This window comes from Halichoerus grypus, chromosome 11, assembly GCF_964656455.1.
Source record: "Halichoerus grypus chromosome 11, mHalGry1.hap1.1, whole genome shotgun sequence".
NCBI lineage: Eukaryota > Metazoa > Chordata > Mammalia > Carnivora > Phocidae > Halichoerus > Halichoerus grypus.
Genome location: NC_135722.1, coordinates 91,462,916 through 91,489,860, shown reverse-complemented (window position 1 = coordinate 91,489,860; position 26,945 = coordinate 91,462,916). Strand labels below are relative to the sequence as shown.

Below are 26,945 nucleotides of genomic sequence, written 5' to 3'. Positions count from 1 at the left end.
TCATAGGTCTTATTCCTCGACTTCTTGCTGTCAGAAATAGACAGACAGATGTCTCACGCTACTGAAGTCTGGGTAGCCCCTCTGGAGCCCTGGAGATGGCCCCTTCTATTCCTCCAGTACTGTCCATGTCCCCCTCCCCGCTAGCACCAAGTAACATCAGCGGCTTTCTTGGTTCATTTGTATTTCAACTTTATCCTTCCCTTCAGCACCTGAGAAACAAGTAGCTGTCTTCCTGGGGATATCAGCTGATTATTCTAGTTTGTTTTCTATTCCTTCACCTGCTGACTTTCAGGCTTCTTGTCTATTGGGTGTTACTGACCCGGAACTGGTCCATAATACATTCTGGGACAGCAGGTGTCTACTGGGATTGTCCCAAGTAAACCGGGACATAGACTCACCCTTTCCAGACGGGTTATGCCCACCTCACTGACTTGTAAGAATGAAATGAATGGACATCTCGGCACAGTGAGTGGTCGAATTGAGGATTAAGCTAGCTGCTGTTTGCTGGGCTCTTCCTTCGGCGTGTGACCTCCCTGTACCGCACCTAATCCAGCCCTGGCTCCTTCCTTCCATCTCTTTCTTTCTTTCCTCTCTCCCTTTACCTCCTGTCCCCTGCTTGTTGTTGTCTTCATCTCTGCCACCAGACCTCTGCCCCCTGACTGCCCGGCGTTTACGGGGTTTCACAACTTTGCTTATCCTCCTTATGCTTGATTCCAGGGCTGGGAACAGCCAAGCCCATTATTCTGGGCCCCGACCTCTTTGGCAGAGTTGTTGCTCCATTTCTCTGACCTTGCATGGAGGCCCTGAGCACTCCTAGGAGTTAGGGGCAGGGTGGTGGTAGGGCTGAAACCAATTTGCACAGGCACGTTCCTATTTTATGTTCTATTCACAACTTTATTCTCCAGGTGAATGCTTCTTGTCTAGCCCTGTCTAGTTCATCCTTGGGTTCATATCCAAAGATCTCACAATATCTTCTTTTTATAGGGGGAAACACCCTGGAAGTCTTCAGGCTCGAAGCCTGAGGAATACTTTTAAGGGCACAGACTTCTGTGCTCCTTCCCTGCTGCCTGGCTGCTCGCCTCCAGAAGGGAGAGCAGGGATTGGCTGTAAGATTGTCCCGCAAGAGTAGATGGGGGGCCAGTCTCCCTGGGGAGGCGGAATGGTAGAGTCCTGTCTGGCTCAATACATAGCCTGGAATCGGATTGGGACAGGAAGCCGCAGGTGGGCCTGAGAGATATGTTTGGGTCAATACTGTAATGCCCTGAAAAACCTCCTGTGCTCTGAGGGTGCACCTACCCTCAGATCAGTGTAATGGCGGGACCACCAGGTGTCATGTCAGTACTGCCCCCCCCCCCGCGTGCCTCAGTTTCCCGGTGTGTGTACCAGGAGCCACTCCTTCTCGGGACAGAGGGGCGCTGCAGGAACCAGCTGCGGGGCCGACGGAAGGTCGCAGAGAGCTGATAGTCTGGGCTCGCAGCTTTCGGTACCCAGGCGGGAAGTGAGCAAAAGTGCAAAGCAGGAGGAGCCCTTAGAAGCTCCGAGGGCCGCCAGTCCGTAGCGGGGAGGCCGAGCCCAAGAAAATGCAGGTGCCAGAGGTTGGCGGGTCGGTTTGCGACGGGTCCGACCCTGAGGGCCTTCAGGTGCAAGGGGGCGGGGGCTCCGGGCGACTGGCCGTCGAGCCGGGGCGGGCCGGGCCGCGGGGCATTTAAACCCGGCAGACTGCCAGCGAGGGACACGCGCCCGGCTCCGCGCCCTCCGTCGGCCACCCTCTCCGCTTCGCATACCGGCCGGGCACGATGCGGTCTTCCTTGGCTCCGGGTGTTTGCTTCCTGCGCACCTTCTCCAGGGACAGCTGGTGAGCGGGGCTGGGGGGGGGAGGGAGGCGCGCGGGGCTCCGGAGCAGCTCCCCCCGGGCCCCGGAGCGCCGGGGGCAGAGAGCGCCGGCGGCCGGGCAGGGGCGGGGGGGGGACGAGCCGGGTGCCGCTGGACAGGCCGCCTCACGCGCCCCACCGAACCTGGGCTTGCATGCTGGGCAACGGAGCCCAGGGGCCGGTGGGGTGGCGGAGTGTCCCTTTTGTTCCCTCCTACTCCTTGGATAAGACAGAGGCCAGAACTCAGGGGTCCTGGGACGTCACCTAGAGGGGGTCCGGGGCCCCGAGGGCCATACCTCTCAGATCAGAGCCGCAGCTGCTCGTGGGCTGAACCGTCCCCCCACCAAGGAGTGCCCGGGCTTCTGCAGTAGCCTTCCTCCTGACCACGCTGGGCTGTGCGGTGCGGTGGAGGGCTTTCAGCTCCCTCTCCATCACAGGCCACACACTGGAGCAGTTTGCTTGGTCTACACAGTGTTTTTTGAACATTGTGTTAGTTGCCATCATTTACAAATTGTAAAATTTAACGTAAATAGCCAGATCCCTGGCTTCTCTTGAAAAACAGTTTAGCAACACCAGGCCTAAATTCCCAAATTATATTACTAGGGGTTGAGGATCACCTTTAGATAGGGTGGGTGCTCTTAAGATGACCAACTTATTGGTTTTAAGACAGAAAATCCTACATACCCAACCCCCTCCGTCCTGGGCAAATTGGGATGGTTGATCACCCACAGTGCTTGCCAATTGGTGACCGCCCTCACTCGCTTCCAGCCTTCTTCACTCATTTACATTACTTATTTGATGCTTCTTGAGTTTAGGCCTGTTAAAATATTTTTCATTAAAAGATGAAATCATGACTCTGATAGGATATAAAAACGAACATGTGTTAAAGATTTTATTTTACTTATAATGAGAGAGGCAGAAAATGTTATGATCAGTTAAAAAGTCCAGGAAGGGGTGAAGAGGGAGTTACTTTTTAATGGGCACGGGGTTTCAGCTTGGGAAGATGGAAAGTTCTGGGGATGGATGGTGGGGATGGTTGCACGACAATGCAAAGGTACTTCATGCCACTTCAAAATGGTAAATTTTCTGTTATGTATATTTTACCACAATTAAAAAAGAATCTGAAGAACTTGCCCCTTTGTAAATCAGGAATATTGAGACAAAACTGGTTTTTCCACAGGTTGGGAGGAAAGACTATTAACTTGAGACTGTCATTTCATACACATAGTTTGTATGACTTACCAGTTACCTACCACTTCAAAGAATTATAAAAGCCCAAAGTCAAGGAAAGGCTAAAATCTGATAACTGGAGGGGTGTCCTCTAGACAATGCACAGTTTCCCAGGGAAACATTTTTTTTCCTGAAGTCTCCCCTGCTTTGATCAAAAATAGTTGCAAAGATTATTCTTGATCACAAAATAAGGCCGGTCTCATTAGATTTGATCTGATTCTGTATATAGGTACAGCAAGAGTGTTAATCTACAGTATAGGCCTTGCTGAGTTGCTTTGCTGGAAGTTTTCATAAGAAATCTTAGATTGGACTTTTAAAAGCCTTTATTTATTATTATTTATTATTTATTATTTACTGTTTTGAGATTAGGAAGCCACGACACTGGTTTTCACACTAGGTTTACTGCTGTACCTATAAATGTGGGCAAATTCCTCTTTTCTTGAAGTCCCCCAAATATCCTAATTATCCTGGGCCTGTTGGGGAATGACCTTCCTATTTGCCTATAAGGGAGCACAGTGAGCCAGTTTTCTTGGGAGGGTTTTATTAGTATTGGCTCCACGCAGTCACCTTAGTTCCTTAAAAGGGGCTGGCTATATCTGATTAAAGGATCATCATTGTCAAATATGACATTCCACATAAGGCCTTGGTTATATAATCAATTTTTCTAATTACATCCGTGTTAAAAAAAAAAAAAAAGGACAGGGCACCTGGGTGGCTTAGTCGGTTGAGCATCTGACTCTTGATTTCGGCTCAGGTCTTGATCTCAGGGACGTGAGTTGGAGCCCCACACTGGGCTCCACACTGGGCATGGAGCCTACTTCAAAAACAACAACAAAAGGACAGTTTCTTATTGAACTTTTACTAATAACCATATTGTTATGAAAAGCGGGAAGACTCAACAGAAGTTTCTGAATTTGGAGGGTGGGGCTGTCTGGTAGGGAGAATAAGATATTTGTTAAGTGTTTCGTTTTAGTTTACAAAAACAGAGTCTACTAAATCCTTATGGATTATTCACTGCTGAAGAAGAAACGGAAAGGGCTTCCTTCTTTCCAGAAAATCAAACACTATAATATCAACAATACTCCAAACATAAATGACAGCCATCCCTCATCAGTTCACTTAGGCCTATGTGATTCTTATTCCCCTGAATCTTGGGTTAGCAATCTCATAAATCTGTCTGCTTCTTCACTAGAGTTCTGGAAATCCTGACTCAATGCACTGGTATGTTCTTAAAGATGTGTAAGCAATGCCATGGGAAGCCTGTCCCCAAGACTGAATGCCTGGTACAGTGCTTTTCTGAGATAGTTCTCGATTGGTAAAGATAAAACCTTTGGTCTATAGCTGATTGCAGAGCCTTTAGGAAGCATCAGAATGAAAAAACTGTAAGTGACAGAGATACTTTTCCAAAGTGAACAACCTGATGAGAATTCATGACAAGAATAATGTGGCTAACCAGGAAATGTGGTTGTTCCTGAGCTATGCAAAACGAAATCGAGCCAATTAAAAATCTAGACAACGTCTACAAACATAGTAAGGTAAATGCAAAGAAGATGGTGAACATTACATCTTGATTTATAAAAATGGATGAACACAATTTGTAAGGAGAAAAAAATCTTGAGATATTTAAAAATCCTGAGATATAATTTATATAATATACCAAGGATATACCAAGAATATCAACTCAGGAGATTCAGTAAGTCTGGAGTATGTCCTACACATGTGTATTTTATGTATTTAAGTAACCTCCACACCCAGCGTGGGGCTCAAACTCCCGACCTCGAGATCAAGAGTCACACACTCTTCCTACTGAGCCAGCCAGGTGCCCCTACACCTCTGTATTTTAATAAAACTCCCTAGGAAATCTGATGTACATCGCGAGTTGAAAACCACTGACCTAGAAGGTGTTCGATTCAAATTAAAGAAGTAAGGTTGCAGCCCAGGTAACATTTTAAATCAGAACTGAAATCGTGACTGGTCGCCCTGTATTGTTATCATCAGACAGAGCACCGCCGGGGCGCTGATTCACGGGAGCAGATCATGGACCCGGAGGGCACTGAGAAATCTGGAGGAACTGCTCATGTAGCATACAATTTGTGAAATATTTATATAAATAATAACATTTTACCTTTAGAAATTTAACCTAGACGAGGCTGAGTGTCTCTTCTGATTTCACAATTATTTCCATGCAGTTGGTCAATAGCAACATATCAAATAAAACTAATTATTTGCAGCACCTCTCTTTTTAAAAAGTGAAAAAACAAATTTTCCAGGGGTGCTCTTGGACATCTCATTGATAATTCTAGGTATAAAAGATGTCCAGAAAGTTATATTTTATTTTGCTAAGTTTAGGACTTGATTTTGGGAAGGCAAAAATTCAAAAGTTATTAGGACATTTGAATGCTTATCATGCGTGCCTAAGAAACTGTTCTTGTCTACCCATTTGAAAGTGACGATAGTTCAGTAAAAAATAAACATGGAAGGTAACATTGTAAAGAAACTTAGCTGTTTCCTAAAAATGTTTGTTTTAAAAAGTATGGAAAATTTTTCTGTAAGACACCAGATTTTTGCGATCTAGGCAGATTACCCACGAGGTAAAAGAATAACATTTTACAACCTCTCTTTAGGAGCAGACCAATAACCAACATTCAAGAAAATTTTGTCACTTTTACAGAGAGAAAACCAAACTCTACTCTCACATCGATATATTTGGTACTAAAGGAACCACGGCCTCTTTTTGAAAATAATATGAATAAATGAAAACTGAACCAGATTTGGACAAAACTTTAACATAATTATTTATTTTCAGATTCATTATTTGCACATACTATCATCCAAAGCAAATCAAATTCTCTTTTCACAAGCCTTTTATAAATTTATCCATTCAGGTTTTGTCCTTTATTGTCCTCTTTCTTATTCTGGAATGACCAGTCATTTTACTTTAGGATAAAACTTCTCTTTTTCTCTTCTTAATAAAAAAAAAAAAATCTCATCACTGTGTATGCCAAATTGTACGTGTCTGCCACTATTATTCCTAATAGAGTTTCATTCATATATATTAATTGTACCCTTTAACCAGAGTAACTTCTCTTTTAGAGAAAATAGGGTTGGGGAGGGTAGGTAATTAGAAACAGCCTGTCCCATACCAGCATTTTAGAAGAGCTCATGGATACACCTGACACAGCTTTCCACAACCACACACGTCATTTAAAGGATGACGCACACTTTTTTCTTTTTTAAAGATTTTATTTATTTGACAGAGAGAGAGAGACAGCCAGAGAGGGAACACAAGCAGGGGGAGCAGGACAGGGAGAAGCAGAGCAGGGAGCCCGATGCGGGGCTCGATCCCAGGACCCCGGGATCATGACCTGAGCCGAAGGCAGACGCTTAACGACTGAGCCACCCAGGCGCCCCTGACGCACACTTTTTAAAGTATCACTCCAATTATGTACTGTATTCTCCAACATCTCCCAGATTTAAGACAGATCTGGATTGAAACCCTCTCACCACTGTATGCCTTGTGCAGTTAACTTCTCTAAGCTTCGGTTTCCCCATCGGTGAAAATTAGGTGGGTTCTGGAGGATAAACACGATATGAGAACATTCTTGACTTCCCGTGGCTGATGAAGGGCCCTCAGTAAGTGTCCTTTTCCTTCTTTCCTGCTGGGTGTAGGTCTGGACTCCTATCAAACACTAAACATTTAATGTGGTGCCTACCGTAGGCACGTTATTATTTTGAACTCTGGGGCTCGTAGTAATGATTAAGACCTGGTCCTACCTTCTTGGAACTAAGGATCAATCTCTTCTCAAACTTACTGCTTCCACGTGTCCCCAAGGAGGGCATTTAAGCAGAATTGAAGAAAGCAGATCTAGCTAGACCTTCCTGGGCTAGGACACCGGAGGCTGGATTCCTTGTGTGGCGAGCGGGGGATACTAGGGATGCCTACCTCACCAGACTGTGTGAGCCTTACGTGAGGTACAACGTGTAAAGTACTTCGACCAGGGCCAGGCTCATACTAAGCACTGACTAGACCTGAATTATTGACTATCCTTCTCCTCGCTGTTTCTACTACTCTGTGGCAGACATCGTGGATTAGTCATGATTTGTTTCCCTGCCTCACATATGGGTGTAATGAGGCACAGAGAAGTTTCGTAGCTTGTCCAGCCCCGCCTGGTTAGTACATGGCTGAGCCGGAATTTGCATCCAGGTTAGTCCGACTCCCAGGCCCGGGGGTCTTGCTGCTCTCCTCCTGCTTAGAGTGTGGGAGGGGAGAGATCACGGGGCCGGCTGGCCTCACACAAGTCCCTCGATCCCTTTGAGGCTTCAGATGGAAGTGACGGTGTGCCTACACCACAGGGTTATGGTGAAATTAAATGAGAAGCTGTGGGACGCACTTGGCCCAGTGCCTAGCTTAGTCAGTCCTTGGTCACCACTAAGCGCTTGTGCATTTCCGTGGACGGAGGGATGGATCCAACCTCGAGAGGAGGAAAACGCCGCCTTAGCTCGGTGGCTCCGCTCTGCTGGGGACCAACACCATGTAGCTGCAGCTGGCAGGGGCCCAGGGTGCGGAAGGAGCGGTCCCTGGAGACCAGCCTGAGAGAGACAGGCGGCTGGGAGTGTGCGAACGAAAGTCAGAGCCCCAGAGGTTTCTGCCCAGGCAGGTGTTTGTCCTGCCCCTCCTCCTCTGTGTCGGGATGGGGTGGGGAGCTCCTTCATGGCCTGAGAGTGCCCCCAGCCTGGGCCCAGGCCGGTGCCCGCCTTCTGGCCTCGCGTCTGCGTGGGCACGTCTGGGGGCAGCTGGGAACATGGGCCCCTGGCCAGAGATGACTGTGGCCGGTGCTTACGGGGCTGGGGCCGTTTCCTGGGGCCCTGTGAGGGAGAGGCGCTCAGGACAAGGAGGAGAGGAGCCTGTGGGAGGAGGGACTAGCTGGATGAGCAGGAATCCGGGGGGGAGGAAGGCTTTGGGCAGGCAGGAAGGCAGGGGCTGTGACCTCCCACATCACTGTTTGTTCCCCATGCCCTAATCTTCCCCTGTGAGCTGGAAAGGCCAAGGCTGCCAGCTGGCTGCCACCAGAACAAATGGCTCTTGTTCCAGAGTTTGCCAAAGGCTCCCACTGCCAGATCCGAGCGCCCACCCTCAGCAGACACAGAAGACCTTCGAATGCAGCCCCAGACCCTGCCGTTCGCCCGATGCTTCCTTACCTGCTCCATCTCACTCAACCCTCTCACACTCTTGCGTGCAGGACCTGATTATTTATTTATTCTTTCTTTATTTAAAAGAACATCAAACTGAGGCTCAGAGAGTTCAACAACTTGTGCAAGGCCACGGTCAGCGGCAGGATTCAGCCTCTTTTGGTCTCAGTCTGACGTTCTTTTCCCTGTTCTGCTGGGGCCCCCGATGCCGCCTGAGTAGCTTTGTGTTGTCTGGCTTTCCTGGTAACTGCGAAGAAGTGCTTGGTAAGGGCCACAGAAAGGGCTCCTTACCATGAGCTGTGGCCGTGAGGGGCTGCTCTGGAAAGGACTGGAGATCCGGGAGGAGAAACTGGGGGACACGTTATTGTCCCTGCCCCCACCCCCCAGTGTCAGAGCTGGTCACAGAGCACATGACCCTGTGGTGTCCCCTCCCCCGCCCTCATGATTGCTGCCCTCGCCCCAGCCGCCTTCTGCTTCCTCTTCCTCCCTGCCGTTTCCTCTTTCCCTTCTTGCAGAGCAGACTCAGACATCCTTTGGCTTTGCGGAGGGTATCTGACTTAGGGCCCGGGGTGGGTCCGGAATGGTCGATGTGGTTGGCCAAGGCCTTACTTCTTCCATTCAAACTGTAGTGACTGAGTGCTGAGGTCGGAGTGGAACCACCCCAAAGTAACAACAGGATGGAGGTCAGACACGAGGGGCAGAGTCTCTGAAGGCCACGATCCCCCACGTGACTGTCCCTGAGTTGGTGTGTGTGTTGGGGGAGGGGGGCAGTGCAGCTGCTGTCCTCTGGGCCCCCGGCTCATGCCTCGTACCCCGGATCCTTCACGCTAAGGGGCAGGGGTGCATGAGGGCGAGGCATGGGGCTAGGCCTCGCGAGGCTCTCGAGAGGAGTCTCAGAGAGACTCTGCCATCCTCAGCGCATCTCCATCTGTGCTGTTTGCATAGCGTCGACCACCCCTTCCAAACCCTTCCAACTCTTAGGTTTCCAATTGCCTAAACAAAACATCACGCTGTAGCTGAAAGTCATGTCTTTCCATTCTGTCTGAGTACTCAGGGTTCCCTTACAGAGCTTCCTTCTCCAAGCTCTCCTCTTTCCTAAAAGTGATCATGATCTTCTCTACTCATTTCTCCTATAAAGTCCTGGGCTTCTTGTGCCTACCGGCCAATCACTCCCTTTGCTGGAAAGGATCTTGGGACCAAGCTCTGAGTCAAGCTGATCTCTCTGAGCAAGCTCCTGAGTCCCAGCTGGAGGAACAGGAACAAGTAGAGGATTGCTTGGGCTGACTTTCTGCCCCAGGAGGGCTTTGGGCCCTCCCAGACGCGGCCTGCGCCTGCCCCATCCTGATGCTGAAGGCCTGGCTCCAGGCTCAGCCCTGTGGCGTCCGTTCCAGGCGGGCCTCTCCCCGACCGGGGTGTCTCCCAGGGGCAGTGGAGGATTTGGGAGGGGGTGGGGTGGTGGCACTCTCGCCATTGGCCTGGTTCTTACTGTTCCCAGCCTCTATCCTTTACAATCTGCGGGGTCCCAGAATAGGCACGTCCAAGGACAGGCCACCAAGTCCCATTTCCTCAGGGCAAGCGCCCAGCTCACCTACAGCCACAGCCAGTCTGTCACCTGGCTACCTGAGCAGCCTAGGCATCTACCAGCAGCCCCTGATTGAGGCCCGGGGACGTAGGGGATGGCTGATGAGGGCGCTTAAGTCCCCACTGGCCTGACCGGGGGTGGGGAGGGTCGCAATGCGGCTGCAAAGCAAGGAAGCAGGCCCTGGGGCTGACTGGGTAGCTGCCGGGGCAGGGGCACGGGGGCTGCTCTCCACCACCTCCTCAGGCCAAAGCCCCTCTCCTGTGCTGCTTCTTGTGGTTTTGGGTTGTTGTGCTGGCGGCCGTAGTAGGTCCTGAGGGGTTTTTGTTTGTTTTTAACCTGTTGCTGCTTTGGGACACATTGATCCTTGTCCTTACCTCAGAAGAAGTCCCAGTGCCAAGTCTGGACGGCCTGCTAGCAGTTAAGAGATAGCTAGTTCGCCTCTCTACCTAACTTGGTTACTGAGTAACCAGTTTGGGCTGGGGGAGGGGAGGACTCTAAGAAGTGCCACTTTCTGCTAACAAAGATTTAGAGGGTCACGGGGCAGCCGGCCTCACCTGGAACCGTCAGGGGGCCTCATCGTCCCTGGCCTGCCAGCCCAGCCTGGCCCAGCACCCCGGCAGCCATGCCTCCCCTCACAGCCCCCCGGGGCCCGCTGTGTAGATGGTCCCTTCTCCCTTCCTGGGGCCTCTTGATTCTGAAGAAAGGGCTCATGAGAAGGGAAGTGAAACCTGTGGTTCCACACGCCCAGGAGCCCCTCAGCTGTCTTTCCTGTGAGAGACTCTGAGTCTGGCAGCCCTTGATCAGCTTGGCTCAGCCTTCCACCCGATCAGTGGCCCCAGGCCCCTTTGAACGGTGGCCGCCTTGGCCGCCTTCTCGGAATAGCTGCCGAGGTGGAATGGAATGGAAAGAGGACTGCAGAATGGGAAGTGGATTGGACCAACAGGAGGCCTGGCTCCGAGGATGCTCTGCCCAGCGAGCCATGGGACTCTGAGCTCCTCCCTGAGCCTCTCTGGAGTCCAGGGGGGAAGTCCGTGAGCGCACTGATGCCAGGCCTGACATGTTTGAGGACCTCCTGCCCCCCCTACACCCCACTCCCCCCAGAATCATGACTCTTCTGCTCTCTTGGGTGTCAGGTTTTCTACTGGAGGTTGGGGTCAGAGCTGGGGGAAAGGGCAGGCCGGGCCCTTGGAGGAGGGCAGGGCTGGAATCTCACAGGTCAGGATATTAGTGTGGGCCCCTGCTGATCCTCCTTATCTGCTCTCCAGGGAGCATCTGGGCAGGCCATAGCAGGCCAGAGTCTCTGCTCCATCCCACTGCAGGCTCAGCAATGGAATGGAGGTGGGGAGTGCATGTGGGAGGAGCAGGGTGGCTGGGAACGGGGTTAGACCGCTGGTTGCGGAGAGAAGGGAGTCAGAGAACCCAGGTAGGAGGCTCAAGTCCAGGGTGAAGGAAGAAGCAGCCTGGGAGCCCAACCTAAATCCAGGCTCTTCTGAAATCCCCCTGTATTTCACAAGCGGTAACCTTCATGGCACATTTGGGGGAAGTGAGTTTGGGGTTTGGAGGCAGATCCCTAAAGAGGGCAGAGTGAGCTCCCATGCCTGTCCCTTAGGTTCATGGAGCTGAGGGATAGAAAGGGCTTCAGGGCCCCTCCTACCCTTCCCCATCCTTCTCTATGAGATCTGGAATAACCCAAGGCTCTGGATCTTTCCTAATGCCTCCCCCTTTCTCCTGGGTTGTGGGTCCATTCTGAGGTCTGTTTTCCATGTACTTCCTGGCTGCTGGCTGCTGACTCAGCTCAGCTGATGCTCTGCTGGGGAAGCAGACACTGACTCAGGAGGACATCGAGCCCCACCCCCCAGATCCTCGGAGAAGGGCAGGGGCCGGGCATGGGGTAGACACTTGAGTGGGCCTCGCTGAACTGTTCTTTCCATCCCAGACCGGTCCTTGGGATGAGAAGTGGGGGAGGGAGAGGGCACATGTGATGTGTGAGCCACAGATGGAAAGAATGATCCTTCTGTCCAGTGGGATGGACCAGACTGGGCCTGGGGACGAGGATGTGGATTCTGGCATGGGCTTTTCCACCGTTGCTACATTCCCAGCGCTGTCTGGGCTCTGCTCCGCCCTCGGCTGCAGCCGCTGCTCTACCGGGTGTGTTCAAGGCTTCAGAGGAGTAGTGCGCTCCCTCTAGAGACAGACCCGTCCGCCATGGCAGCCTCCCACCTGCTCCCACCATTTCTGGAAGTTTAAAAACAATTCTACTTGGCTGCTACCCTGTCTCAGCAGTATACGTAGGCACACACAGGGGTGTCCTGACTTTCGTGAGGTCATAGGACAGTAAAGGTGATGGGAGGTGACAAGAGCGGTCGGGGGGACAGAGGGCGGGCATAATTTGTGTTGTCTAGGGGGCTGGTGCTGGGCCAGCTCTGCTGGAAGGCCTTAGGTGTTGGGGACCAGAGAGATAGGGCTCTCTGCACCCTGGCCTCTGGGCATCTGTTCCCACCCTCCCCTTGGCCTCTGTCCCAAGGAACTTGTGTCTGGTGGGGACCCTGAGCTGGAGCGTCGGTGGTGCTGAGGCCCTGGGGTTGCCAGAGAGGGCCCCGTGGGATACTTCGCCTGAGCTTCCAGCTGAGGCCCACTTCCCGCTAACCCAGACAGCTGCCGCTCCTTGCAGGTTCCGAGGCTTCATCCTGCTGCTGACCTTCTTCATCTATACCTGTTATCACATGTCCAGGAAGCCCATCAGTGTCGTCAAGGTGAGGCTGGCCTGGCGGTAAGGAAGAATGCAGGAGATGCTGGGCCCCCCCAGAAATAAACTCTAGTAGAATGGTCTGGAACTTAATCCCTAACCGTAGTCACGGAGACAACGTCTTCACATGGCCGACTTTAGTAGTTGTTCTTCCTAGAGAGCTTTCCCTGGGTGCTCCTTTTGACAGCAGTGTTGCTGGGTGTGGGTGGAACCGGAGGGCAGGGACCCTGGGCCCTACGGGCTCTGCTCAGACTCTCCTTGGCCTTCACCGAGGGTCTGACGCGGCCACTTGCCCCGTATCCAGTTCCTGCAGGGGGAGATGCCAGAGGAAGGAGCGGGGTGGTGCTGGTGTGGCTGGGGACGGAGACTGTCTGCTCGTCTCTGGGCTGAGTGGGCTCTGGCTCTGGGAGGTGACCCCTGACCTGTGCACCCTCTTGCCTCTTCAGAGCCGTCTGCACCAGAACTGCTCGGAGCTGGTCAAGCCCATCAACGACAGCTACAGCCTCAACGACACGACGTGGTGTGACTGGGCTCCATTTGGTAGGAACGGCGCAAGATGCTCTTCCCCACTGGCCATCTTCCCGCCCCCGGAAGAGGTTGTCCGGGGCCAGAAAGGGCTTCTTGCGGGGGCAGCCAAGCGCCAGCTCTCTGTCTCTCCCATCTGTTGTCAGATAAGAACAACTACAAGGAGTTACTGGGGGCCGTGGACAATGCCTTCCTTGTGGCCTACGCCATCGGCATGTTCATCAGGTAAGGGACGGGCTGAGCCTGCGACTGTCCCAGAGTGGGGGGGTCCAGAGCTGATGGCTCCCCCAGGCGGATAGGAGGCCAAGACGTGGGCACACACCACCAGCCCCTGGCCATTCTCCTTTCTTTCCCACGGTCACCCGGCCTACTCCTTCACCTGGCAGATCCCGTTTTTAGTAGCTTCTTTTCCTGGAAAGACTTTCCCTGGATGCTCCCTTTGAGGTTATTCTCTCAGATGGCAGTGGCCGTGGTATGACTGGAGTATGGTTTTTTTTCTGAACTGGGATCCTTCATGGGTGGCCCTGGACACAGACATGGCTAGGAAAAGCCCCATTCTCTCCTGGGCCTAAATTAGCCCAGCAAACATGGCTTTGACGCAGCAAGCCTGCTGTCTCTTGCCAGGAACCAAAGGTGAAGAAGGTAGGGTACTTCCTTCCAACGGCTCACGGAAGCCTAGCGGAAGTGCCCAAGTCATCAACAGCTGCTTCCACACCAGTGTGGTGGCTCAGGGACAGAGGATGGCGGTGCCACACTCACTCAGCCGAGGGGCGCACGCCAAGGGACCGAGTGGGGAAGGAGGAGGGAGAGTTCAGTCTTAGAGTGCTGAGCTGCATGTGTTTGGGGGGCATCCAAGAAGGCATCTGGGTGTGATCCCGCAGGGGGAGAGATCAGGGGGGAAGATGCCGGGTTGGAGCTATGTAACATGTAGGTGGTAGTTGAAGCCATAGAATTGATGCAAGGGACTGCGCCCCAGGGAAAGTCAGTGAGAAGGAGCGGTCAGCCAAGGGCAGGGGGGTGAGGAGGCCAAGGAGAGAACATTTCAAGGAGCATGTTCATCAGTGGCAACTAAGGCAGGGAAGTCCAGTGAGTGGGGACCCAAGGGCCCCCCCCGACAGGTGGCAGACAGCACAGGGGTCATCGGTGGTCCCCGGGGCCAGGGCTGGCTCAGTGGTGTGGTCGGGGAGGAAGCAGGTGGCCGAGCTGAGGAGCGCAGCTGGTGATTAACCACAGGTCCAACTCTCTTCTCCAGCGGGATTTTTGGGGAGCGGCTCCCCCTCCGTTACTACCTTTCAGCTGGAATGCTGCTCAGTGGCCTTTTCACCTCGCTCTTTGGCCTAGGATATTTCTGGAACATCCACATGCTCTGGTACTTTGTGCTCATCCAGGTACGAGAGGTCTTGCACTCAGACCTCTGCTCCGTCATGGGAAGGATTGCGGAGGCCCCTAGTCCTTCCCAGCCACCCCCTGGTCATGGCAGATTTGGGTGGTGAATAACAGATTTGGGTGGTGAATAACCCCTTCCCAGCCCAGTGCTCCTCTCTTAAGCTTTGGGGTCCTTCTTCCCACTTCTCACCATCATGCAGATCACACATTTGTTTGCTCGGTAAGTTTGCCCAAGAGCCTCGGTCTCCGCAGGAAAGGGTCTTGGGCCAGAGGAGGAATCCACCTGTGGCTGTGTGTGTGTGTGTGTGTGTGTGTGTGTGTGTGTGTGAAGGGGGTGCTCGAAGTGTGGGCTGTGGAGGGCCCCACAGCCCGGGAGGGGGCAGAGGGAGTTTGCGGCATAGCCCAGGCCTGTCCCATTTACGTCCAGTCTCCCTACAGATCTGTAATGGACTTGTCCAGACCACAGGCTGGCCCTCTGTGGTGACCTGCGTTGGCAACTGGTTCGGGAAGGGAAAGTGAGTGTGGGGAGGGAGGAGGAGCGGGAGGTACCCCAGGAGGGCTGCTGTGGGGAGTGAGGAGGTCACTCATGGCCCCTAGTGTGATTTCAGGGTGAAAGGTTAGAAACTTGCGTCCGTCTTGCCGACTTTCACGTTTAGTTAAATGTTTTAGTAACTGAAAAGCATTACTGATTTTCTCATGGATAAGGTTTTAGTCCACAAAACAGGCCACCTTAGTTACACTTTCTCCTCATAATCGACGAATTTCCATTTTGCATGAAGGCAAAAATGAAGCCTATAAAACTGTATTATTATTATTATTATTTTATACTTGATTGGCTTTTGGGTAAAAAGAAAAAAAAGTTGCTTTTGAGCAGGGTTTCTCCAGCTCAGCCCTATTGGACATTTGGGGCCAGATCATTCTTTGCTGTGGGGCGATCTTACCCATGGCAGGACGTTTAGCAGCATCTACCCTCTAGATGCTGGTAGGGTACCCAGAGCTGGGACAGTTAAAAATCTCCAGGCACTGCCCGTGTCCCCTGGAGGCAGGGTGGCCGTGGTTGAGGACCAGCAAGTGCTGTTAGAGTAGCAGCCATGGGACAAGAGGGAGGAGAGGGGTGGGGGCTGGATGTCCCCGGGGTGGGGAGAGCTCCACCTGGAAGGCCTCTGTGAGCTGGCTCCGGTTGCTGACTGAGGGGCGCAGGGCCCCAGGCCTTGCTGTCACTTGCTTGGCACCAGGCAAGCCCTCCCCCACCTCCCTGACTGGTTGTCTTTGGGCTTTGCGGGCTGGAGGCAGCCAGCTTTTTGCACTTGGCCAGGGCGGTTGTGATGAACCCTGTGCTTCTCTTTTGACTTTCTTTTACTCTTCTCCCCTTTCCTTCCCTGTCCTGCCTCCCTCCCCTCCAGGCGGGGGCTCATCATGGGCATCTGGAACTCACACACATCCGTGGGCAACATCCTGGGCTCCCTGATCGCTGGCGTGTGGGTGAACGAGCAGTGGGGCCTGTCGTTTGTGGTACCGGGCATCATCACCGCTGCCATGGGCGTCCTCACCTTCCTCTTTCTCATCGAATGTGAGTGGCCCCCTCCCTCCCCACAGGGCTCAGCACTGAGCCTGCCCTTCTCCTCTTGGGGCCTGGGAGAAGGCAGCTGGTTCTAGCCGAGGATTACCGGTGTGGGTGGCCTGGCACAAAGAGCCTCTCTGGGCCTCAATTTTCTTGAGTCTGTGAAAGAACAGCCTCTACTTGCTAGGGTGGGTTAAGCGCCCAGGGAGCTGTGCACTTGGCCCCTGGTTGCCTGGCCCATGGTGTGCTCAGCAAATGCTGGTTCTGAAGTGTGAGCCAGGGATGGGGCGGGTGACAGGACACTCCTCCCCCGCTGTCCTCTTCCGCATTCCCTGAGGGCCTTGGGACACAGCTCAGCCCGCTAGTGTGGCCACTTGGGAGCCAGAGAATGAAGGTCCGCAAGGCAGTTAGTGACACCGGGCCTAGAACCTTCTTAGGAGTTTGTTTTTTTTTCAGACCCAGAAGATGTGGACTGCACGACTCCTCAGCACCACACAAGTGTGAGGCCCCCCAGCCCGCCCCCTGCCCTGCTACTCCATCCTCAGGGGCAGGTCCCAGAGAGGACTAGGGAGTTGGGGGAGGGGCCCGTGTGCCCACAGTTACCTCACAGGCTCAATGCCAGGCCCTTGGGTTGGCTCCCCGATTGCCTGATCGGACCTGGCAGGACGTTCGTTCGGTCCCGGAGGGGGCGCGTACCTCCTCCAGCTTGGGAGCCTCTACCTCTCACGTGGGTTATCCCCCCAGCTGGTGGGCGGTGGTACTTGGCTGTGCCCACAGCCAGGGCTCCTCTCTGTCCAGGATGGGCTGGACGAGAACCAGGACAACCCTGCGGACCTTGGGAACGGTCCCTGCATTAACAAGGAGAGCAGTCTGGAGAGTGTGGCCAGGTGCTCCAAGGAGCCAAGAGCGCAGCCTGCCGCCATCAGCTTCCTTGGGGCGCTCCGGATCCCGGTGAGAAGGAATGGAGGGGAGTGAGAGGCTCTCTAGATGTCCCTGATGGATGTCAGGAGATGGGGGGATGCTCAGGGGGATCTGTGGCTTCCAGAATTTCTTTATATGAGGTGCTTAGGGTGAGTAGCCAACTTGGGGAGGGTAGCATGGGAGGCTTGTCCTGACGCAGCATTGCTTTGACTGAGATGGAGATATACTTGAGGTTGCTTTGTGCGGTAGGTGGTGGTCATGCCGGGGCTGCCGAGCCACTCCCGGGGCTAGCCCTGGCCAAGCATGTCTTGTGTGCCTTTCGTCACACCCTCTGTCGTGCTCTCCAGGGTGTGGTCGAGTTCTCCTTGTGCCTGCTCTTTGCCAAGCTGGTCAGCTACACCTTCCTTTACTGGCTGCCCCTCTACATCTTCAATGTGGGTAAGAGCAAGGGGCAGAAGAGGGGGGAAGGGGTCTCAGAGGAGGCCAAGGCCCTCTCTGATGGGGAGAGGAAGTCTGTCATGTGATGCGCATGACTCCAGAACATAGTCAGGATGTCTGCGGAACCTCTCCTAGGGCAAAGGGAGACTTTATTTATTTATTTAGTTTCAGTCGGAAGGTAGACCTTGTACACCACCTCATAGACCCTGAGTCCAGACACCTTTCTTCCCTTGGACCAGAGCTGGGGGTTAGGAACCCAAAGTTGTGTTCTGTCATCCTTCCTAACTTCTTCTCCAGCCCTGAGTGTAGGAGCACCCACCTCCACCTGCTTGGCTCGTCGTAGATGGCAGGGACTGGATGGTGCAGGGACAGATTTGCCTTTGCAAGCCTTCCGCACCCCCAGGAAGAGGGCCTGGTGAGCTACCCCTCTGCCTGAAGCCTGGTGGTGAACACCGCTCTCATCTCCCCAGGGGCTGCCAGGAGCCTCCTGGGATTGATGCCTGGTGCCTGGGTCAGCGGCAGCACCCTCCTTCTGGGCCCACTCTCCCCGCCTCTGCCCTCAGAGCTCTGCCAGGGCCCAGGGCCTCCACCCCCCAGGGTGGCAAGGCCAAATCCCAGCCCATAGCTTGCCCAACAGCCTTGTCACAGGGCCTCTCTAAAGCTAGAGGGAGTGCACCAGAGCAGCTCTGGGGACACTGGGACTCTGTTTTGTGGCTGTGGTGCCGACTTCACAGTGAGTCCACCTTGAGGATTAGGCTACAGGTCCAGCTTCTGGACCCTCCTTTATCCAATCCTGAGGTCCCCATTTGCCTGTGAGTCTCCTTCCTGGCTCTGTTCATTAGCGGAGACATCACATGGGTGTGGAGGCTCCTGGTGGAGGCGGGCCAGGAGCTCAGGAGCAGAGCACGAAGGGGGCTGGCTGAGCTGCGGCTCAGCAAGAGCAGTGGTGCCCCCCGGGGCCAAAGTGGCCCAGTGGGACAGGGTTCTCCCGGACCAGACCCCAGTGCTTTCAGGGGAAGGCTTTTCTGAGAGGTCAGAGCCAACCTGCAAGGGGAGAAGGAAGTACAGGATGGGGTGGAGGGGCAGAAAGGGTGTCCTGCCTCAGACTGCTGCAAAGTTACTTGTGACCCTGGCCAATGACTTCCCATGGGTCCGCACTCCTTCCTCTGACACTGGAGGCAGTGGGACTGGGTCAGGTGCTCCACAGGGCTTTTTCTGGCCGTGGCACTCCACGACGTTTGCTCCGAGCCCTCAGGTCTGACCACATGTTTGTGTTTTCCACAGCTCACTTTAGTGCCAAACAGGCCGGGGACCTGTCTACCCTCTTCGATGTTGGTGGCATCATGGGTGAGGCCCTGCCGTATTCTGCCCTGGGCAGTATTGCCCCTTTCTCTTGTGGGGGTGCAGAAGGAGGGACGGGTCCAATGTGACGTGACCTGGGTAGGTGGCATCAGAGAAAAAAGGGCTCCTGCCCAGCTAAGAAAGTTGACCCTCGCGTTTGATCTTCCCATAAAGCAGTGGGTGCGGGGAGGGCTTCACAGGGAGAAGCTCTGCTGGTTCTGGATGCCCATGCCTGGGCGAGTGGGGTGGGGGGCAAAGCTTGGGGTGCCGCACTAGCGGGAGGCCATGGTCACACCTGGAGCAGCTGGGTTGTGTTCCAGGTGGCATCATGGCAGGGCTCATCTCGGACTACACCAACGGCAGGGCCACCACCTGCTGCATCATGCTGATCTTGGCCGCCCCCATGGTGCGTATAACCTCAGGAGCGAAGCGCGCGTGCTCGCACGTACCTGCTGATATGTGTGCGCACCTGGGCGTTTATGCGCACGCCCGTCTCTCTGTGTGCGTGTGCATCCGTGGGCACGCTGGGGGAGGAGAAGCCTGGGGCGGCACAGGAAAGAGATTCAGACCGAGAATTTTGAAAAGGGGTTAGCAAGGATTTGGTCTTGGTGGAGAAGGGGGAGGCCAGCTGCTAAACTTTCTGGCCCAGGAAAGAATAAAAAATTAAGGTTAGATAGGACAGAAGCCTTTTTGAGAAATAGGAAACAATAGCTTCCCACGTCTTAGACCCTCCATCCCATCCCGGGGAACATTAAAGACCAAGAGGTCTGGGTTTGAGAAGGAAAAGGAGTAAGGTGGCCTGTGGGGTTCCTTGGCAGGAGAGGGTGTGCCAGACTTCTGGGCTCCAGTCTAACGCAGGCAGCCCATGGGGAGGCCTGGGTGTGACTCTGCCTCTCCCTTTTCCTCTCTCAGATGTTCCTGTATAACTACATTGGCCAGAACGGGATTACCAACTCCGTAGGTGAGGGGGTGGCCGCAGGTCCAGCCAGCATACAGGAAGAGCGTTGCCTTGGGGGCCCCAGGAAGCCAGCTTGGGGGCGTTGGTGGGAGGCACAAGGAAGTGGAGGCTCTCAGCCTCACGCCTGGGGCTCTCACCTGCTTTGGGGCTGGGGCTGGAGGTGGCCCCCTCATCCCTAACCAGCTGTCTCTGTCACTGCCTCAGTAATGCTGATCGTCTGTGGGGCCCTGGTCAATGGCCCTTACGCACTCATCACCACTGCGGTCTCTGCTGACCTGGTAAGCAGGCTGCCTCCCTGGGGCTGGGCATGACGCTGGGGGCTTGGTCAGGGCCTGGGGTCTCCAGGTCCAATACCCCACATTCCTACCCCCTCCCTGGTGCACAGAGATCCTGGTATAGGAGATCCTCAAAGTCCTTCAGAATCCGCCATCGCCCCCCCCTCCCCTTTCCTCTCAACTCCAAGGCCCAGTTGCTGCCTTGCCCCGAGTTAGTCCCACTCCCAGTCCTGGTGCTGCCTCTGCAGTTGGCCTCTCCACCCCGTTCTCTCTCCCCAGGGAACTCACAAGAGCCTGAAGGGCAACTCAAAGGCACTCTCCACTGTCACGGCCATCATCGACGGCACTGGGTCCATAGGTCTGTGACTCTAGCTTCTGGCCCCTGGCAGCTGAGCCCTGAGCCTTGTCTTGGGCACACTTCTTGGAATGCCGCCCTCGGGTGGGCAGGGAGCTTAGGGCCCCTTGTCGGGTGCCCTTCTCTGACGTTGTGTTCTGCGCAGGTGCTGCTCTGGGGCCTCTGCTAGCTGGGCTGATTTCCCCCACAGGCTGGAACAATGTCTTCTACATGCTCATCTCTGCCGACATTCTGGCCTGCTTGGTATGAGTTCTTGGGGGTACACAGATGGGTATTGGTGGGGGTGAATGTCCTGTCCTGCCAGGCTGGAAACTTGGAGGTCCAAAGCATTGGCCATGAGGGTATCTGGGACAATGAGATCAGCTGCCCGACACTCAGAATCCCTTTCCTCCCGTGGGTCACCCCCTGCCACATGAAACTGTGTGCCCACGACCTTCCTTCCTGCCAGTCCCCCCCACCCCCAGTCACCTAGCACTGGGGACTAACCGTGTGGTCAAGGCTGATGTCGCCCTCCCCTCCCTCTGTGCCTCGGACACAGCTCCTCTGCCGGTTGGTGTACAAAGAGCTCCTAGCCTGGAAGTCATCCCTGAGCAGAGACAGAGGGTGAGTCCAGTCCTCCAGACAGCTGTGGCCTCATCTCCCAAACCTCACCTCTTACGGAGTGAAAACCGGTGCTCACTTCTCCGCACCCAGTCTGAGCCCACCTGCAGCCCGGACTGAGGCCGGACCCTGGAGGTGCTCCCTGCACCCCTACCCCCAGCCCCACTAATGTGTCCTCTGTTGTCCCCATGTGTCTCCATAGCTCTAGTCTGGCCCTAACCCCCCCGCGGTAGTATTTTCCTCAAGTCCCATGACTTTGTGAGTATTTTCTTCAAGTTGGTGGCTAATGTGCCCTTAGAGTGGGGCCTGCATGCAAATCCTCTCACCTCCAGTGTGATTTTTTCCAACTTTCTCTTGTTCCTTGGGGGCCAGCTCCGAAGACTCTCCACCCGAGCTGAGCATGGTGCTTGGGAAATGTTTCCTAAGGAGCCTGAGCTGCCACAGAGCTTGGCAGACTCTTCTCCTTAGGGGGAGCAGTAGGGCTTTGGCTGTACCCCTAGGATGGAGGCAGGATCCAGGGAAATCGTTTTCCCTCTGAACTCAGACTCTGAGCCCTACGTGCCTCCTAAAGTTCAGAAGCCAAGATCATCTGGCCCTTCTGCCTGGGGTGTACAGAACAAAGCAACAACCAATCAAAGCCTCTGGGATAAAACTCAAATCAAGCCTCGGTGGCTGGCCTGGTGTGTTCTCTGTCTGTTGCCCAGCGGTGGTGGGTATGGGGGCTGCACAGATAGGGTCGTGGCCGAGGCAGAGCCAGCAAGAGGCTGGGCTGTGTGCTGGTGCTGAGGGGAATGTTCTCTCTGGCCGTTCTGGCTCTCCTTCTGAGCAGGAGGTTCTGGCTAATGAGGAGCTGGCCGGAGCCGTGGACCTGGTCCTGGATGGCGAATGTGTGGAAAGAGCCCCTGGGGTCATGGTGACCAGCACAACATCCGGGGAAGCTCTTCCCCTGAAGGATGGCGTCTTCCAGGTTCAGGGGCAGCAACACTGAGAGCAGGAGGCATGAGCAGCGTCTATCATGCCTGCCCTGGAGGAGGGAGCAGGGGGACTGGTGCTGCCCCCCGCCTGCCTTCCTGGGCCCGGCCTGAGGGGACGCTGGGAGGGGGAGAAAAGCAGCAGGAAGTGTGTGGGGGGGAATATTTAGTCAGCATCTGCTCCGTGCCTGGAATTGAGTCTGCCTTCAGACGCTGCCTCTTACCTCTCAGCAACCGTGAGAGGTCAGTTCTGTCATCTAGAGATGACAGAACAGAGGCTCAGAACTCAGGGAATGTGCCTAAGGCCTCCAGCAGAGCCTAAATTTGAACCCAGGTGTGTGGGGGCTTGCTTTTCTCTGGAATCCTGCCACCCTGAGCTGGGCCGCCTCTGAGGAAGGCCGGTGTGTGGGGAGCGGAGGAACTTGCTAGTGCAGGGGGAGCACTGGGCCTAGAACCCGAAATCCCCGGCCGATCCTGACTTCTTGGCTCACTTTCATTAATAAGACCGTGGGCATATCCTCTGAGCCGCCACATGTTTGTGTGTATAACATGGGGGTGCTCAACCCTAAGCACCCGACAAGGTGATCTGAGGCTGAGGACGGGATGGGATCTGTGATCCCGCTTGGTCAGACTGTCAGATGTGGCACGAACATTGCAAGGTTTTCATTATCATCCTGGCTTGCTGTTCGCCGCTGACGGGGAGGAAGGGAGCCCTAATGACAAAGACCAGGGATGAGAGGCAATTAGTAAGGGACCCTACGAACCTGCCTTGCCTATTCCTCCACTGGGGCAGGAGCTTATGAACCTGTCTGTGTCTGACTTTCTCTTCCCTTGCCTCTCTCCCCTCCTGCAGGTATAAAGAGATATGAAGTCCTGATTCGAAGAGAAGCACGGAAGGCCCCAGCTGATGCCCAAAGTGCTCCCTCCTGCCCCCCCACTGGGGGCAAGACAATGGAACCGGGCACAGACGGCTGACAGGGCCGCAGAGGGGCTGGGAGGTTCTCCGCGGGAAGGGGCCTGCCAGCATGAGGGATGCAGGACTCACGGCCCTGAGCTCTGGAAGCGCAAGCAGAAGGGTTGGGGATCAGAGCTGAGTGGTGTCTCCAGCTTGGTAAGGGAAGGATATGCTCAGACTGTTGCTTGTTCAGATTCCAAGACAGAAGGCAGGGGCCTGACATGGGCCAAGGCCCGGCAAAGGTGTGTCTCTCCTTCCCATGTGGAAAGTGAGCCTCAGTGATCGGCCTGTCCCTGTCCATGGATTTCTGACCCTGTTTCAGAGCCGCCCATCCTCGCTTCCTTCCTTTGTCCACGAGCCAGTTCTCTCGTGTATTTCCCCATGTTGGAACCCCTTCTACCCTGCACTGGATCCTCTTTCTGACTCCTGACCCGAGCCAATTAAAGTGTTATTGCTGAATCCTCCGGGGCCAGGACCAGGGAGAGGCAAGGGAGGTGCTGAGGGGCGGGTCGTTAGGGAGGTATCGCTCTTGGGCCTGCGGCTGGGCCTCCCCGGAGCGTGAGGGCCTCCCTGGCCCCAGTCTCATCGTCCCAGTCCTCTGTGTCCCCAGGGAAGGAGCACATGTCCGGACAGTGCCGGGAGTGGGGCAGGCCTGACTGAAGCCACTGGTGCCGGTGACGACCGAGGGCTCCCCGCACGCGAGCCCTGCTCTGGGAACGGAGTGGACGGTGGGCCCGGAAGAAGGACTTACGCCCTGAGCACAGGGCCCAGGGTGATGAGACTAGCAAGAAGGCAGGCTGCCGGTTCGTTCAGGCCCGTGTGACCCGGGCAGGGGCCCGAGCTCTCTGCGGCCCCCCGCCCCCTCGCGCCCGTGTTCGTGCCGTCCCGCTCCCGGCGCCCCGGCTCCCGCACTGCGGCACGCCGGCCAGCTCTTGGCTTTGCTCGCGGACCTCCGACGCCGCCCGTCAGCACAATACAGATGCCTTTGGCCCGCCGCGCCCGCGCTCGTCCTCGTCGGGGCTTGGCCGGCCGCACGGCTTGTCGGGTTGTCGGGTTCCCTGAGCCGTGCTCGCGACCCCGCGGGCGGTACAGCTGTGGCGTTGGCCAGGGCAACACTGACACAGCACACACTGCCCCGGTGACAAACGGGGAAGCCTCCAACTGCCTGACACCCACTCACTGGGGCTTTGAAAGCAGGAGACGGTCCGGGACCTCGAGGTCCTCAGCCCCCCCACCCCCGCCCCGGGCCGGTGCTCCAGGGCCTGGCCTTACAGACGGCTTTCCCCGAGGCTGCTTTCAGAGCAGAGGCATCGGCGCGGCTGGCGGAGGGAAGCCACTAGATGGCGCCAGCACCCGCCTGCCGAGCCCGGCCTGGGCCCGCGCACTCTTCCCGCGTCCCGGCGGGGAGACGCGAGCAGAGGGCGCTCCGTTGTTCACCAACTTTCCGTTTCGGGTCAGGGTGGAAAGCCTGGGAGACTCCGTCGCCTCCCCACTGGCGACCGCGGAGCCTGGGTGCTCGCCTAGAAGGCGGTCCTGACGTGACCCCGGAGGACGGGTGCGAAGGGACACGCGTCAGTGTCCAGCACGCTGCCCGCCCCTGCGGCGCTTGTCTGGGAAAGGCGGAAGATGGACAGACGGACACACTTCTGAACAGTCCGGGGGCAACACTGGAGATAGTGACTGGAGCGGAGAGGCTTCCCCGGGCGCCGGTCCAGCCTGAAGGGCGAGGGGCGGCCGGGAGGGCGGTCCCAGGGCCGCGGGGGGAGGAACGGGTGTGCGAGGCGCCGGAAGGAAGGACGAATGGGATCGGGCAGGCGGCTAGTTTGAGAAGGTAGGAGGGCGCCTGCGAGCGGGAGGACGTTGAAAGCACTGCTGAGCAAGCCCCTCCAAGTGCAGCGTGGGGACCGGAGGAGCGGCGGGACGTGCCCGCTCGTGCCCGGCGCGGGGGTCGGTGGGGCCCTGGGTCCGCAGAAGGCGTGCGGAGCTCGGCGCCTGGTCTCGGCAACGAGGAGGGGGGCTGTGGGCGGGAGTCCGGGGGAGATGGCAAAGGTGGAGGAACCCCGGCCCTGAGATGTGCCCCTCCGCGAGGCCTCCCAGGCCCCAGGTTCCCTGCCCCACCTCGGCTCTGGGCACTGACTGTTCCCCGGAAGCCTGCTACCTGCCTTCTCTCTGGGCCTCAGCACTCACTTGGGGCTAATGCAGGAGCATTACGTTAATTAGTTATTCATTTAATTTAACTTCACATTTGGTCTCAATTAAGCTTAAAGTGTTCTTCCTTATAGATGTTACAATAGCACTTGTAATTAAAAAGCAATAACTCTTTGCATTTCTCCTTTAGAGAGCCATTGGGAGTCTGGGGTGGTGTGCGGTTGCGGGGGGGCGGGGCAGGGAGGAAAGAAGTAATGAAAAGATAGGGAACCCTTGGCACTCTGAGGCTTTCAGCAAGACTGAAGTTGAGGGGAAGGAGGCTCGGCACATCATGGGCACCGGAGAGTGCTCCTGGAGATAAAGGGGCAGACCTCCTATAGAAAGCCAGGAGGTGGGGAGAGGACAGAAACTGGAGGGTGGAAGGAAGCAAGCCTTAGACCCGGAGGGTGGGGCCGTAGATTCTATGGGGGGCAGAATAACGCTCCCTCCCCCCAAAGATGCCCACATTCGAATTCCCAGGACCCGTGAATATGCTACCCGCAGATGTGATGAAGGACCATGAGATGGGGAGACTATCCTGGACGGTCAGTGTGAGCCCAGTGTGTCCACAAGGCCCCTTATAAATCAAAGAGGGCGGCAAGAGTGTCAGTGGTCAGATTAGACGGTGGGGCTCTGAAGACAGAAGGGTACACTGGCCCAGGATTGTGGACAGTCTCTAGAAACTAGAAAAAGAAAGGAAATGCAATTCTCCCCTAGAGCCTCCAAAACCTTTATATGAGCCTCGGGAAACCTACTGCAGATTTCTCACCTCCAAAACTGTAAGATAAGAAATCCCTATTGTTCTAAACCACTGAGTTGGTGGTACTTTGTTACTACAGCAATAGGAAGTCATAACCTGTTCCCCAGTGTCAACCTGAGGCAACATCAATATGAAGACAGAAAAACCAAAGAAATCCCCAAAGATTAAAAGAAAACACGGAGGGAATGGCTATGTAGCATTTAGGTTTGGGGTTAACGCTGCCTCTATGACTACCCCAAGTTCTCTGAGGACACTGCCTGGCACATCCTTTACAGTACCCAACATGGTGTGATGAAAACCAGAAAAAGAAACTTTCTCATTCTGTTTGTGGTGTTGGGCCCTGATTTTGATCCCTACTGTCCTTTCTTAGGTCCCAGGAAACTGAGATGTGAGGGTTTGTGTTGGGGTGGGGCTGGGCACTGGAAACTTTTTTTTTTTTTTTGAGTAAACAGCGACCACCAATAATGATTTGTTAGAAACAGAGACCAAGAAACAAATACATTCTTGGTTTGTGACTTTGGTTCTTCCATTGGCACCTCTGAAAAACCAACCCAAGTAAACATTCCAGGTGGACAGCGCTTAAGAGAGAGACAGCTGGGTATGTCCTTGAAAACTCAGCCTATGGGCTCCTCCACACTCTCAGCCAGCGAGGAGCCAAAGTCCAACAGGCCAAGACCCACCAAAAGCACAGGGTGGATGAGTGCAGTTGTCTCTGAGGTCCCATGTGGCTTTTAACTGCTTTGTCTCAGACTCTTGCCCAATCCCGATTCTGGGTTTTCCACTAGACTCAGCTGCTGCTTTTTGGTATTTCTATCAACTGGATTTGTGTTGCTTGACCTTGGTCCCTCGTTTTTCTTTCTTTTTATTTTATGGAGCAACACAATATAATATAAAGTACATAAAAGCTTAGACTGGAGCCAAACCACCTGACTTCAAACACTGACTCCTATTTAACCCTGAGCTGAGTGACCTCAAGCAAATCACCTCACCACTCTGTACCCCTCCCCCATCCATGAAGTGGGGATATTCAGAGCACCCACTTCATAGGGTTGCTTATGAGGATTACTTAATATTTACAAAGCATTTAGAAAAA

General features: G+C 54.9%; 1 protein-coding gene across 3 annotated transcripts; it reads left to right on the top strand.

The window, feature by feature from the left end:
* The first annotated feature begins 1,468 nt into the window (after positions 1–1,468).
* SLC37A2 (solute carrier family 37 member 2) lies at positions 1,469–23,364 on the top strand. Of its 3 annotated transcripts, none has more exons than XM_036123311.2 (18): positions 1,469–1,855; positions 12,545–12,626; positions 13,066–13,159; positions 13,291–13,369; positions 14,397–14,532; positions 14,969–15,045; positions 15,934–16,100; positions 16,548–16,591; positions 16,890–17,042; positions 17,360–17,450; positions 18,735–18,797; positions 19,112–19,197; positions 19,704–19,752; positions 19,954–20,027; positions 20,304–20,382; positions 20,525–20,622; positions 20,918–20,982; positions 22,804–23,364. In XM_036123311.2, exons 1-18 carry the CDS (start codon positions 1,797–1,799, stop codon positions 22,817–22,819), a joined length of 1,512 nt encoding a protein of 503 aa, XP_035979204.1. In that variant the 5' UTR covers positions 1,469–1,796; the 3' UTR covers positions 22,820–23,364. The 3 variants fall into 3 exon arrangements, with proteins under 3 accessions (XP_035979204.1, XP_077914931.1, XP_077914930.1); XM_078058804.1 differs by lacking the exon at positions 1,469–1,855 and adding an exon at positions 10,703–12,021; XM_078058805.1 differs by lacking the exons at positions 1,469–1,855; positions 20,918–20,982 and adding an exon at positions 10,702–12,021.
* Positions 23,365–26,945: the final 3,581 nt, after the last annotated feature.